The 15,669-nt window shown below is 35.2% G+C and overlaps 1 protein-coding gene across 2 annotated transcripts in view; it reads right to left on the bottom strand.

Annotated features, from left to right (window-relative positions):
• Positions 1-15,669, bottom strand: part of PTPRF (protein tyrosine phosphatase receptor type F) — a 547,145-nt gene that overhangs the window by 321,189 nt on the left and 210,287 nt on the right. For both annotated transcript variants that reach the window (XM_039323287.1, XM_039323286.1), the window contains exon 3: positions 3,297-3,434. In XM_039323287.1, coding sequence (XP_039179221.1) covers positions 3,297-3,378 — 82 coding nt within the window. In that variant the 5' untranslated portion in view covers positions 3,379-3,434. The remainder of the gene's footprint in view (positions 1-3,296; positions 3,435-15,669) is intronic.

The following is a 15,669-nucleotide window of genomic DNA, read 5'->3' as shown; positions in this document are numbered from 1 at the left end:
GGTGTTCAAGAGATTTTCTGTTACATACAGTACACATGCCCATACAGTATCAGCACTTTATATTTAATAACTTTAATTTCTACCTGTTGTACTGACTTCAGGGAAAAATGAAATTGCCAATATTCAGGACTGCTATCAGTTGTAACTGATCTATTTGACCAATCTGCTCTGAAAAGTATCACCTTGTTATCATGAGTACCAATAAGAAGGTATAAGAAAACATTCGTAATTTAGAGTCATTGTTCAAGTCCAAATCCATCCATCACATGCAACAAAGCCATTCATTAATTTGTATGCAATTAGAAGCAAGTATGCAAGATATTCCGGGTAAAGTATGTATGACATGGAATTAACAAAGGGATTATAAAATGTAACCGGTGATTTTTATACAATGAACAATGAAGTTATTATATATGCAACATATTTTCTATCACTCCTTCACCACAAGGCCAAAATCTAGGTGATGTTCTTAACTGTTTCCTAAAGTAATGCTTTTGGGAGTGCATTAAAATGTGCTAACTATTACCATTAGATCTGGGATTAGTTATCCGATTTAGATAATTTACTGGTCTAAAATAAAGATATATAGACTATTGAAGAAAATATCTCCGGGAAAACAAATCAAATTGCTTTTTATATCGAATACCTATTTTAAAAATATAAATCCATCACATTTTGAAAATGCAATATCTGTAATTCATCTTACAATATCTGTAACTATATAATTTGTGGAACTGATCTTCTCCAAGCTGGTTCAAAATTATCCACAAGTATTAAGGTCCCAGACCCACAGGGTGAAATCTTAACCAATCTAAAAATATACACAGGCAAATGCAAATATAAAATCCACTCTAATCATACCTGCCTCACAGTGAAGGACTGCACTAGGGACATTTTGCACTACTGTAAAAATAGTCCTTAAAAATTTAGCTTTTCCGCCCTCAGAAGAGTTATATGGCCCCAGATTGGCCCAAATAAAACATGTAAATGAAAGTCTGCTGAAAAAATAGCAGCTGATCTAAATAGTGGCCCTCTAGAATGATCACAAGGCAGTAGCCGATTTGGGGGCATTTTGAACAGTGCAATCCTGAGAGACTCAATATGATATCCATCCAATTAAGCAGGCAGTTTAGGACATTTAGCAAACACCAGGATCTTAATTTCAGAATAATTTGTCTCTAATGTTTCATACTGACAATAGTCAGCTAAAGTGCACAGAGCTCATTTTAAACCTAGGCAGGTCTAGAATTTACAATCTCCTGCTTTCGAGCCTTTATTTACTGCATTTGGTGAAAAAAAATATACCTAAAGTTGGATTCACATTATTTGCTATGTTCATTGATTTCAGGTTTGTGTTTGAATGTATTCCTAGATCAAGGGACTGATGCAAATTTTAAAATGCCGTTATAGATAGATGCTTGCTCCTGCTGCTAAGTAAATTTATAAAAAATCGAGATTAAACATTCATTGCTGTAACCAGGGAGATTACAACAAAGAAATCACTATTCACAGAAGGGTTAAGCAGGATTGCATCCTTCACCCTTATGATATAATTTGTATATTAACTCTATAATAATTAAAGAGCCTTGCAAACCACTCTCTAAAGCTAACCAATAAACACACTGTGAACCTTTTGTATGTGGATAATAAATAGAGATTCATTCCATTACTAAACAATTCTCACCACAAGAATATACCTCCTTATATTAAGTCTACATGTCAGTTCTTTTCATTACATCCCATTGGTCCTTATACTGCTCTTAGTTTCAGCAAAGAACAACTCTGCTTCCTCTTTACTTGATAGCTTGGCAAGTTGAATGTATCCGGTTCCAGCAACTATTCTTCATAATATTTGGTTTCCAAATCCTTTTTATCTTGGTAATGCTTATCTGAGTCTACTACAACAGAGGTCCCCAATCTTTTGGGCACCAGGGACCAGTTCCATGGAGAAAGGTTTTTCTACAGACTGGAGAGTACGTGGTTTTGTGTGCTGCCTGCATCCTGCAGATGGGGCTTTGCTTGTTTGTGCAGACTGATTGCTGGCATGCTGTGGCCCTGTACTGTTCCACGGACTGGGGGTTGGGGACCCCTGTACTACAGCTCCTTTATATCCATTTAAACTGCAATGTCCAGAACTGGAGACCATATTCCAAGTACAATCTATCTAGCATAGAATGTAAAGTATTATTTTTCAAGATCTGGATGCAGTTATTCTGTTATACAGGTAAGACTGCATTAGTCTTTCTAGCTGCTCCATGACATTGCCTATTCATGTTCCTCTAGTCAACAGTCAGTACTCTTCAATCCATGTCACTAAGCAGAACTCTCCAATCTTGTACCTTGTGATTTTTCCTAATTAGATGTCATTATATTTGTTGCAATGAATATCATAAAATATTATCATCCAATTCGTATTAGTGAAACAATTAAACCACAACAATAAATAAATTCTTAGTGGTTGGCATGGCTCTAGGCTAAAATTCCACAACATCTTCTAAGACTGAGCTATCACATGAAATTATTGTCATTATAAACATCTATAAACTAGTGCAATCCCCATCCTGTCTCAGATCCTGTCAATGGCCTCAAAGTATTCCCTACTCTTAGGGGGTACATGCAGATTATCCAGTTATTCAAACACTGAATGTTAATTTATCTCTATATAGAATTGTATGTGTAGGTACATATATGCAAGTATACAGTTGGTATATGTATTCATATGCCATTCAGTGCAGAAAGTAGTAGGCTTTAAGAACAGATGTATTACTACATAAACCCAATTACTTTCATGAATGGGGATCCAAATGTGCTTATAACCAATTTCCTAAACAGATAATACAATATATAATTACCATTCAAAAGAAAAAGGGTTACTAAAATGTCTAAAGATTTCTATATTGTAGCTAACTAGTAAAAAACATTTTTTTTTTTCTCTTCGGTCAAAGTTCGTGAATCCTAAGTGAGAGCATATGGGTGCACAGAAAAAAAAAACTAAATAAAAGACAAGAATATTCTGCATGTGAAAAATTTATAACATTACAAGAAAAGAAATCATATTAACATTACAAAATATGTAATCAAGGATTGTCCTAGTGTCCATGTACACTGAGCTGAAATTTAGTAATGGAAGACAACGAAGGATTTCAGTACATTTATGGTAAGTTTATGATTTGTTTGCTAGCATCATACAAACTAAAAATTGATGATTTATCTTTACATTCTATCATCTGTAACTTTTATAAAACAATCTTACAATGATCCTAATCATAATATATTTCCATCAGGTAATTACTTACTATCTGCTTCTGTTGATGACATCAAGCAGCATAAAACTGCTGCTACCACAACAAATGTTGAGATGCTGAAGTTAGGCTTCATATTCCAAAGTAGAGAAAGTGGTCAATACATCCAGTGTCACACATGCAAATGTATTCCTGTAATCAAAGAAAAAACAAATTAATCACACCTCAAAAAACTCCAATTTTTGAAAAAGCTAGGTGTTATTTCCCATTTCAATGAGAAGATGCCTTGTTCCACAGAATTTATGTTAACTGTAAATGTCTATTTACTGGGCTTTGTAGGTCTTTTATACTTCTTTATTTCACAACAAATACTAGAGTTCATAACAACTGGCTTTTGTAATCATTACAAACATTTTCAGATGATATGTTTTCTCATATAAGTATCCATGCTACTTCTCATAGTGAATGGAGATATAGTATTTACGGATAGTTCTGGGGGATGGACAATGCAATTTTTAAATCAATAGGAACAATGATATGCAAAGAAATGACAGAGAATTAGACTGAAACCAAAGCAAATGATATGCTGTTTAAAAGTATTGCTCCCTACTATCATTTGTCCATAGAGAAATGTATATGGTTATCCAGTTTTCTCCTACACGACAAATGGTTTTGAGGGGATTGAAAATGAATGAAATAATACGAGGAAGAATACAATGTCTTACCCAAGAGACGGAGCTCTGGAAAATCATTGTATTTCTCCTATTAATTATTTTAAAGATGAAAGAGGGTTTAATCACAGATCACTAGATCATATATACCTTTGTAAAATATGGCTCTTGCATATATGGCCAATTAGCTATCCACTAGCAATGTCTATCTTTAGATAATAATAATCAAATATTGCACAGATGACAATTGGATCTTCAGCGGTAACTATTCAGTACATCTGAAATATACTTTCCATATTTTATGACACTCTTAGAAAATAAATTCAATTTTGATCTTCAGCCAGATTTATGATTTTCTTTCAGCATTAAGATGGCTATAACATCTACTAAAAAACAACTAATGAACTGCATCTTACCTACATGCCATTTCCTAGCTCTCTCAAACACCATTTATTGTTTTCTATGTGAGCTCTAGGAGTATGTGTTTTATTCAATTTAATTTAGAGATCTATCAACTATAGTTTTAATAACAGATTAAAATTTACCCTCCACAAATTAGTCAGTGGAGCTAAGATTGAAGACTATCATGCATGCCTCACTGGCACTTTCTTCGTGCTAAATTTAATTTAATATAGCTTTTAAAAGATCCTGCCTTAATCAATCAAAGTTTTTTAAACACACGGTAAGTTCTGAACATTAGACAACTATACTTTTTCTCCACTGTTGGCTAAAAATTCCCATTTTGTTATTGATTTTTTTAAATTAAAACTGCATTCCCATTTATGTAACTTTTTGGGAGCCCCACACCAAAGGTAGAATGGATCCCTTGCCATTCAGCATCAACAATATTGGGCTAGATGGATTGATAGCTAAAGCAGTCTATTAAGTAAAATATCTTACAAAAGCACAGTCTGATAAGTTCCAAAAGTAAAATGTCCAGCAACATCTAAAATGTCAAACTCAAATGGAATTATATATTCTATCTCAGTGTCACATTTTCATTCTGCTTTCAATTATTCTGGATTACTGATTATGCAAAATATATACAAATTAAACATATAGCATCTGTCAGAATTAACTCTCCTAATGTATTAAGGGAACTACCATAGTTAAAAAAATATTCAGTAATAAAGGAAAAAATACACACGTTTGTTTGAAATTCTACCAACTCTTTGCTAAAGAAAAAAAAACATTTGGGCAGATTGGAGAACTTCAGAATTATTTAAAAAAACAACAACTCACAAATATGAAAATGGAAGAAATATGTAGAAACTATTGGTTATTCAAACAAAGCATGAAAAATAGAATTTGCCAGGGCTTTTTTTCTCATAGAACGCCCAGAACAGAGTTCCGGCACCTTTTTTGGATGGAACCTTGTAAGGTAGGCAAGGCGGTTTGTATGAGTTCCGGCACCTTTTTTTTTTTAAGAAAAAAAAAGCACTGGAATTTGCTATTTACATCTTGAATTACATAAATGTGACAGCATATACCAGTGATGGTGAACCTTTTAGAGACTGAGTGCCCAAACTGCAACCCAAAACCCACTTATGTATCGTCGGGTGCCGGGTGGGTGTGGCCCATTGGATGGGTATGGCCCATTGGGTGGGCGTGGCCACGGTGGTAATGGCAGACCGGGTGGTTCTAAAAAGTTCAATCAATCAATTCCAACTTTGTGAGATCTTTTTTTTCCCACAAGAAGTTGAAATTGATTGAACTGGGGGAGGGGGGTGTACACAGCGGCGGAGGCCTAAAGCGAAAAGGTTTTATAAAACCCAGCTGAAGGCCTAGGACTGGGGCGATGGTGCATGTGCCCACAGAGAGGGCTCTGCGTGCCACCATAGGTTCGCCACCACGGGCATATACAATGTTGAAAGAATTATTGGATGGATGGATGGATGGATGGATGGATAGATAGATAGAGAGATAGTGTTTGCTTAATAATTAATCTTATGAGAATCTCTAAAAACAGCCTTCCATAACCTAGTGCCATTCGATTTTTCTATAAAATAATAACCCATTCAATTTGAGGATGATGGAAATTATATTTAAAACTATGAGCAGATTGAGAAAACTGTCTAATATGAAGTCTTGAGGTATCTCTTCAAATGGTCAGGCAAATAGGTTACCCAACTGAATAACAGGTAGAAAAGCTGATCAGAAAAAAATGGGAAGAAAAGAGTATTTGCAAAAAGGTTAAAATACCTAGTAGCTCTTATCTTGTACACATAGATGGATGAGATAGTTCAGCATGGCAATATGGGAGGAAAGAAAGTATAAGGATTGTTTTAGATGATAAAATCAGAGGAAGATAGTAAGAAATTATGGCAATAGTGTGTGCCATTCTATGTATCAAATACTTAAACTATTTCACAGTTTATTAGCTATATTATAACCGTATTTGATACACAAATCAGGCATGGGTATCTTTGAAGAATACTACCTATTCTATTCTATTCTATTCTATTCTATATATCACATCATATATCATATCTCATATATATCATATCCATTCCATTGTTACCAGACAATTTCTCTACACCAAATCTCAAATACACATTATTAATCTTTTATACCTTATTCTTGTTTTATTTGGACACATATAGCATAATAAATAATGGAATAAGTAATTTCTAAGAAAGTGATAGAATCAAAATCGCAAATCTCAGGAATTAGTCCAGAACTTTACACAGGCACTCTCAATAAATTTATCATATATTCACTGACCAAAGTTGCTGAAAAACTAATACAACATCTTAAGTGGGAATACAGCAATCCTGGCATGATGTTACTAGAGACCAGAAACACTGAAATAAACATTAAATATATTAGAACCCTCCTTAAGAGCTTCTCAAATAAGTAATTCTAAATAGCTCTCCAAGCTATATCTGTAGATATTCTACTCAACAATTTAGGATAGAAGGCATAATTGATATATCTCTGAGATTCATAAAATATACCACAAATAATTTAGAGATATTATTGTAAGAAAGATATGGTATCTGTGATACTGAGGCTCTCTTCAAGACTATTTATTCAAGATGCTATACAAAGAATCTTATTAAAAGTACTATTGTTCAGCAAATATACTTGTTCCTTAGCAAAAGAGTTGGAAAGGTCTTTTAAACAACTAAACCCTTGGACTAAAAAGTAAGCTCTCTTTGTGCATCTAAATCTTCTCATAAACAACAATGCACAATGGACATATGCACACACAAAAACTACAGATTTCTCTTTGTCATCCAACTGTTCTGCACATCACGCCCCCTTAATTGAAATGCACAAAGTGTTTATAGGAGTAATCTGAAATCCCGTAAGGCCTTGTTGATTGATTGGTACAAAATCACAGTTCTAGCAGAGAGAAGCTTTGTTGTGGAACAATTCTTTAAAATGTCATAGAGCCGCCTCTCTCACCTTGATCCTACATGATGAATAATCAGTTCACATGTAAGCAATGAATGATGCTTCTCATTATAACTTTATTAGGCTTAATTCCTATTTTTCCTCTCATTCCATGGCATAATACTTCCTTCACTCTGATATTGATACACTTAGAATTGTTACAGTGATAAGAATAGTAGCAATGTGCTATGAGGTAGAAAGTGCAATCTTTATAGCATGCTTATATTCGGGAACATTTGAGCAACAACAATTCTTTATTACTGTTTGTTATGTGTTTGATGGGGAAAGAACTTTTCCGTATCTTTGAAAACGCTAAAGTATTCATGGGTTTAGTAACAATGGAGAGCCATGCACTGTGTTTCATGTCAGACTATGGTTAAAAAAAAAATCATTTTGTTATTACTTTATCTCTAAAGGCTAATGCAGCTAAGAGCATTCAGTAGGACTTCCCTAGAATGAGGTGTTGCCTCACTGACAGGAGTTTAGAATCTTGTAAATTGGCTCTCTATTTAAAAAAAAAACAGCGAACTATTCAAATATTCTGTATAATAATACACAGACAACCAAGGGGATATAAAATGTGATTAAAGAAGTCAAAACTGTATGAAATAAACATCATGACCTCTTAATTCTTTTTAATATATGTATTTGATAAGCTTTACAATATGTTTCCTGGTTTCTTAATGTACAAACAAGTGCTTGAAAAAGGTTTAAGAGGTATTGCAAAATGTACCAAATTTTCCTGCATCAGTCACAACATATAATAAATTAACATCGATTGTAACAATGCAGACCAATTTCAGGGAGGAATAAATCAGGCTTTAAAAATAAGTAAACCAGATTTTATTATCTAAGATTTGTTCACAAGGTTCTATTCACACGAAGAAAACTAAACTGCTGAAGATTCAAGATTGCTATTTTTGGCTTTGCATGCTGGACAATATTATAAAAAGAAACTATGGTTTATTAATCATAGTGTATAAATTTGCACCTCATGATGAAGAAAAAGTAAATAAGCCACATTATGGCTTTGATTTAGTTGGTGCTCTCTCCCTTGTCTCTTGCAAAACACACACATGAATGGATAAAATAATTTAGTAAGTAAGTGGTTTAATTATGACAATGCAATTTTTAATACAACTGCTAATACTTATCTCATTCTCCTGGAGAGATGCAAAATTATTTAAGTAATGGTTCAGGAAATAATTCTAACTGAGAATTAAGGTCATTCATTCTTAATGGTTTTCTGAATATTTTCTGAATATTACAGACTAGCAGACAGAAGCAGACGTTTCATGAAATGACTTATATTTAAAGTTTCCACAATTTTCTGGCCCATATGCATAATCTATTTGAGTATAATTTTTAAAACATTCACAACTCAGCATGAAAGATCCTCTTTCATAACTCTGTTCCAGCATGTCCTTAGTTTATTCTAACAATACAAAAGATTTATCCAAACAGGTAATACTGTATAATAACAGTGACAAGCATAAATCACAGTTCATTCATTTTCATTGACCTGCAATTCTTCAGTCTATTATTTTTCTTGGTTATTGATTATATCTCTGGTTGAACAAATAAACAAAAACCTTGGGAGGAACAAAACTGGGCTGATAGTCAGTTATGTAATATACAAGTTTCTCTTGAATCGTATCAGTTGTTGTCTCTTTGAAATTATTATTTCATCTGCATTGTCATAGAAGCAAATAAAGAGCAGTATGTGCCCCAACTGAAAACCAAATCTTTTAAGAGAAAAAGTCAGAGAGTACCATAACTGAACAATACCAGAGAACCTCTGAGAGATAGTAGTTTCATTCATTTAAAAGTTGGGAAATGAAATCAGCAAAAAATCTCCACAGATTTTAAGAAATAAGTCAGATAATGAAATTTTAGAATGAATACCCAAGACCCCTAAAGGATGGAACAGGTTCATAATTTCATATTTTCCTTAATGTTCTTGTGTTTAAATAATTTAAGAGCGTGTTGCTATAGAAGACCTGTAACAAACGTTCCTGTTTCATCTGTGACATATGGAGATCCAGGACCAATGTATTTTGATTCAACTCAATAGCCAAGCTATTACCTGTGGCCATTACCTCTCCTTTCTCAGTCTGGGGGCCTGAGCAGAGAGTGGAGGGAAGAGAGGGCTATTTGTCCTTGTACTGGACTTTTGTAGCAGACCCATAGCAAAGCAAAGAATCATACCTCATTTCAGGAACATTAGTTTCTTCCTCTTCTTTCTGGTTCTTCTGAGAAGCAAAAGCAGCACAAAACAAATACTGACAATTTATGAAAAATGCCTGCTTGAAGGAGAAAAATTGGGCATTTTTCACTCCTGGCTTTTGGATTCTGCTAGAAATAAAGTAGAAAAATAACTTCTCACCTTTCCTATATTATTCATGGAAGTACTTCTACCAATTGTCACCAATGTCCATTGCATGGTGAGATATTTCTCTCTTATCTCATGGAAACTCTCTCTCTCTCTCTCTCTCTGTGTGTGTGTGTGTGTGTGTGTGTGTGTGTGTGTAATATCTGGTTCCCCTTTTCCCATGGGGCTTTGCAGAAGGCAGCAACAAAAGGACTTTGCAAAATAAGGGTTTTTTCCCACAAAGCACTTTTATGGACATGAAAATAGAATTATAAAAGTAAAAAAAATCAGCAACAAGAATACAGATAATATACAAAAAGCACATTTTGAAAGACTCTGTACATAGTTATATATTATTTGTCTTATTATTTATATCCTGCCCTAATTCAGCAGGTAACAGATGGCTCACATTCTTATAGCAGCATATGTACTACAAGTGAAATAAGATGTACATAAAAAAGATTCCTTCCCCCCCCAAGTCATCTGTGCTGAGATGAAAGCGAAACTATCTACAAGACACAAAATCTGAGTATAGCTTTAAAAAAGCATGCCATCTCAATTATAGCTCACAATTTTTAATATCTACTTCAGCAAAGGAATTGTTCGCTATTAACAGTGATTAGAGATAAATCTAGATGATAAGAGAAGATCAACCTCAATGAGTTATGCACCTTACAAAAGAAAGTAGCCTTTTATAATGAAGATTTCTGGTGATGGTAAATGGAAAGACCTCTCATAAGGGGGGCTTTCCATCTGCTCTCTAGGAATGTCAGTGATTTGCTATTGATCTTATTCACTTTCTTTTCAGACCGCTGTTTTTAACTGACCTTGCAAGATATCTAAAGGGAATGCAGAATGTCCAGTCCCCTGAAAAGGCCTTCAGTAAAGTAATATATTTACTGAATCTGCTACCTGATTTTTCAACCCATCCAAGCATTAATGTGCTGAAATGTACAACCAAGTCCTTATGATCAGATTCAACATGAACACACACATCCATTATACATCCCTTAGCAAGAAAGCCATAATAATTCTGTTGGCTGCCAAAATTTACATTTCTAAAGGCAAAAGCTTTAAGGAAGGAGGGAAAGGCCAACAAAGTGAATATAATGCTGAGAGAGATACCTAGCAAATGTTACATTTCAGCCTGTTTATGATGCAAAGTAATCTAATAATAATAATAATCAGACATCACAAATACATCGCTTCCAGCAGCAGAAAATAATCAATTCCTCATCATATATACAAATCTCACCCTGCCCAGTTTGTGCATATAGTACTACCTTTACATATGTGTTACTTGCAGTTCTCAACCTTTAAGTTTAATTAAACATGAAGCATTTTTTTCTGCCATTTCAACCATTTCCTCATAGTTTGGAACCAGGCTGCTATATTAAATGTGAATTTAGCAACACCGTCACTGACAGTGCTTTCAATTCAACCTTCAAATGACATTTTTGTTCATACAATGGGTGCTAAAGGCAATGCTATGCCTAGGCCAGTGATGGCGAACGTTTTAGAGACCGAGGCCCAAAAACCGGCTTACCCTCGCTCCACCTGCCCACTCCCGTCCTGCTCCGCCCTCACCCCACCCACCCTCAGGGCCATCCACGGCACGCCGCAGATCGCCCAGGCGGCCCTGCAGCGCCATGGTGGCCACGTCCTCTGCCTGCACCCCACAGCATCATCTGATGTCCAGCTGCCATGTGCTTGGCTGTGCAGCTCCGCACGGGCCACACCCGGGGGTGATTCTCCGAGGGGGAGCTGCTGGTGAGGAAGGAGCTATGGGGGAGAGGCGGGGCTGTGGCAATGGCATGCATGCCCACAGAGAGGGCTCCAAGTGCCGCCTCTGGCACTAGTGCCACAGGTTCGCCACCACTGGCCTAGGCTCAATGTGCTATACAGCATTACAGAAAATTTATTTTTCTAAATTGCCTTTTATAGTGTGTGTGTGAGAGAGAGAGAGAAGGGGGGGGGGAGAGAGAGATGGATGGATTTATTTATTTTCAGGAAGCTAACAGAACTAAAATTCCAATCTTGACGTTTCCTTAAATTCCCCAATTCATAATTAAACTCAACAAAAGCAACTATGCATATGTGAAGAGAAATAAAAAAGTAGCAGAGGCTTAATATTGGTGTTTGTTTAGATTAATATTCATAATTTGGAACAGAAAGTATATTAAGATTCCATAAGGAAAAGCTAATAATTATCACAAAGTTTCTTCTATTGTCAAGCTATTCATTAGATATCTTTCATTTCAGTCTCTATGGCTTTTAATAGTGCACGTTAATCAGAAGCTACTATAGGCATATTTTAACAATCTTGCGAATTAACATTTCAAACAGCAAAGCTTTTTTTTATATTTTAATTATTGCTTATTAGCTGCAACCAATAAACATATTACTACTCCCTTGTAATAATTCAGCATAACCCCTGCAATAGTCTTTGTCTTAAAGTGGATTAACTACTACTTCATTCATTAAAAAATATGATTAAAAATTACAAAGTAATAAATCCAAAATCCATATAAGCTTTCTATAGACTAACTCAAAAGTTTCTAAATTGTATGTAAGCATTCAATCTCCAAAATGAAAAAAATCTAAACTTGGCAAATTGATAAATATCTGTGTATGCGTACATGTTATGAATGGATTTTGTTTTTCTTTTAAATTTTATTAATGAATGTAATGTTTTTGTTACAGTCATTGACCAGAATTATAAACAAATGCATTAAAAATAAATTAAAAACAGAAAGAGAAAATATAACAATTGTTGGTGCCTAATTTTATAGGCAGTATAACAATAGTTAGCTGTATTCAATAGCTGAATTTATTCTGATCTGATAACAAAAATGCATAAAAATAAAAATACAGCCGAGGAAAGGAAAAGAAATATATAAAGAAATCTGTCCCCTTTCCTCACAACAAAAATGTATAAACTAAGGCAACAACTTATCTTCTCTTAAAACAGAACAAAAAACTCTTCATATCATATTTATAAACAGATCCTTGCAACCTAATTAATCAGTCCTGGCCAGCAAAAGTCCATTAGGAGTAGCCAGAAATAACAACATATCTATTTTAACCTTGATTAAATAAAGCCACTTTATACTGCTTCCTTTTACTTTTAACTATTTTGATATTTAATTCCCTCATATAATATCCTAGCGCAGCGGTTCTCAACCTATGACCATTTTACGGGGGTCGCCAAACAACGCGATCTGCCATTTCCCCCCCTCAGGGGGCGCTGCCGCACATGCGCACCGCGCATGGGGGCAGGGCTGCGCACGCATCACCGCGCATGGGTGCCGGCGCACATGCACGTTGCGCATGGGGTGCCGGCGCGCATGCACGTTGCGCATGGGGTGCCGGCGTGCATGCGCGTTGCGCATGGGGCCGGGCCGTGCATGCGTGCCGTGCATGCGTGCCGCGCATGGGGCCGGGCCGCACATGCGCAGCACGCGCACATGCGCGGCGCGTCCGTGTGACCAGGGGTCGCCGTATAAAAAGGTTGAGAACCACTGTCCTAGCGCATATTTTCTTATTTTTTCTTAGTCTCTTCTCACAAAATCCCTCAGAACTCTAACAGCTCTCTTTTCTAGATCTAGATTAGAAAGTTATCCAAGTTTGTCAGTTGTATATCATTTTAAATTATTAAGACATCAGCCAGTTTCATATATATATCAAGTGTATATTCAGTATAAAATCTTTTTTCCATATCATTCTTGCAGTCTCTCATTTTTAAATTCGCTTTCAAATCAGTCCCAATCCTGTCTGGCAAAACGTGCTCATCTTCTATAACAGTGGTGGCAAACCTATGGCACAAGTGCCAGAGGAGGTACTCAGAGCCCTCTCTGTGGCCCCCTCCACACCAGCAGCCCCCCCAAGGAAAGTCACCCCCAGGCACAGCCCACCTGGAGCAGTGCAGCCAAGGACATGGCAGCCGGGCAGTGGGGACAAGACTCCGCCTTTGCGCCCCGTCGCAAACAGATGATGCTGCGGGGCATGGGTGGAGTGCGTGGCCACCATGGTGGGCCGTGGAGGTGGTGGGTGGCCCTGCGGATGGGTGGGGGTGGGGCACAGATGGAGCAGAGGCAGAGGCACTCGGCCTCTAAAAGGTTCGTCATCACTGTTCTATAATATATCTTAACAGTCATCTATCTATAGAGGCAGATACTTTTAAGCTTAACTTCTGGATCCATTGTTCACAGTTATTCACAAATACATCCAGTGTTAAAATATTTTGTTCCACACTGTGCAAGTCAAATTTAAATGCTCTTTTCCTGTAATTGTAATCTTTAGTTCCCTCAGGTTTCCTCCAGTGTTCAAATTCTATCATGTTTGTCCTTAAGACTTCAAAACAACAGCATTTTTCCATAGGAAGGATTTTCACAATCAATTTTAAAATCTTATTTCAAATCTGGATTCCTAATCCATTTATAACTTTCCAAAATCAACATACTAATCACACTTTTTCACTTGTTCCAAATACAAAATAAAACACTTTTTAAATGTCCTTAAACTTATCTTTGAAACTTTTTTCATTATATTTTACAGCTTGTTGTTAGTCTGAATAATAGAAATTGGTATTATTGAGGAACAGGAGACTTTTAGAGTTAGGACTCCACAACTAGGGGTTTGGATGGCATGGATGCTTATGATAGCATAAAGTTAAAATTAATATGTTTTATAGAATAGATATAAACCCAGGCTGTGCTCAAAACATCTCTGTTGATCTCGGCACAATAGACATTCGATAGAACAGAAATAGCAGGCAAAGACAAATGGTTAAAGTACCAGGAATTATTGGAAAATTATCAAGAGGAATATAAAATTAAATCAAGAAGGCAACTAATGACAGAGGATATAGTTGTCTCTGGTTTTCTCATTTACAACTATTAAACAGATTCAGATAGATAAAAAAACAAAATAAGACAGAATTTGAAGTCTTACATTGATTATATATTGATTATGAATATGTACTTGCAAAAACATATAAACATCTGTTGAAATTTGAAAAAGGAAGAATAGGTTATTGTGCTTGATGGGCATGTAAAAAAAAAAACCAAAACATTTTATTCAAGTACATACATAGATACTGAGAATTTTATACTTTTATATTCAATTGAAACCAGAATTTCTTTTTTTTAGGGTTGATGGATAAATAGTTAGAAAAAAAGCTACAAAAGATTGTTTTAGTATATGATTACTGCAGCAAAAGATTGTTACATATACAAAGATGGAAAGATTCAAGATTACCCACCATGGAGGAATGGCTGGTGAAATTGACAGAACTTATTTTGATTAGAATAGTGTAAGATCTATATTTATTGGTCATTGGAAACCCCTTGTCTTGTTTTTTTTTTTCTTGTGATTATTGTTTTGATGATCAGACAGGATAGATTTATAGAAAGAAGAAAGTCAAGATATAAGTCAGGAAGACAACTAAAAATACAATTGTACTTATAATGGCCATTAAGAATATCAAAAGCCACCAATTTAAACTTTATATCTTTCTCTTTTTTTAAACGTTCTCCTACTTTTTTCTTATTGCAATGTTATTTTTATTTGTTTTTGTTTCTTCTGTTCTATTTTATTTTGTATTAGTTCTTACTATTGCTGTTAATAAAATAATTTTATTATTACTTTTAATAAAAAATAAGATGGATGGATGGATGGATGAATCTTTCATCAAGGATTTAAAGAAACACATCCAGTATATCTTATCAAAAGTATTAATTGGAAGTTTATTAATAGTTGAAAAGCAATTAATTAGCAATTTCCAAAAGTGATTAAGACATAATGTTTGGCAGAAGTTTGTGTTCATCAAACCATATTGTGGTTGAGTTTGGTGGACATCCTTGACTTCCAACACTCACCTCATGAGCCAGTTGCAGAAATCTCAGTTCCTGCAATTTACTCATGAGGAACAGCTGCCCAAACTGGGCAATTTCATTATCTCTCCTTTACTTGGTGAGGTTTAGCT

The sequence above is a fragment of the Crotalus tigris genome, unplaced genomic scaffold (assembly GCF_016545835.1).
Source record: "Crotalus tigris isolate CLP2741 ecotype Arizona unplaced genomic scaffold, ASM1654583v1 scf7180000024167.7108832, whole genome shotgun sequence".
Taxonomy (NCBI): domain Eukaryota; kingdom Metazoa; phylum Chordata; class Lepidosauria; order Squamata; family Viperidae; genus Crotalus; species Crotalus tigris.
The sequence above is the reverse complement of the archived record's forward strand: the minus strand, read 5'-3'. Positions and strand labels throughout refer to the sequence as shown.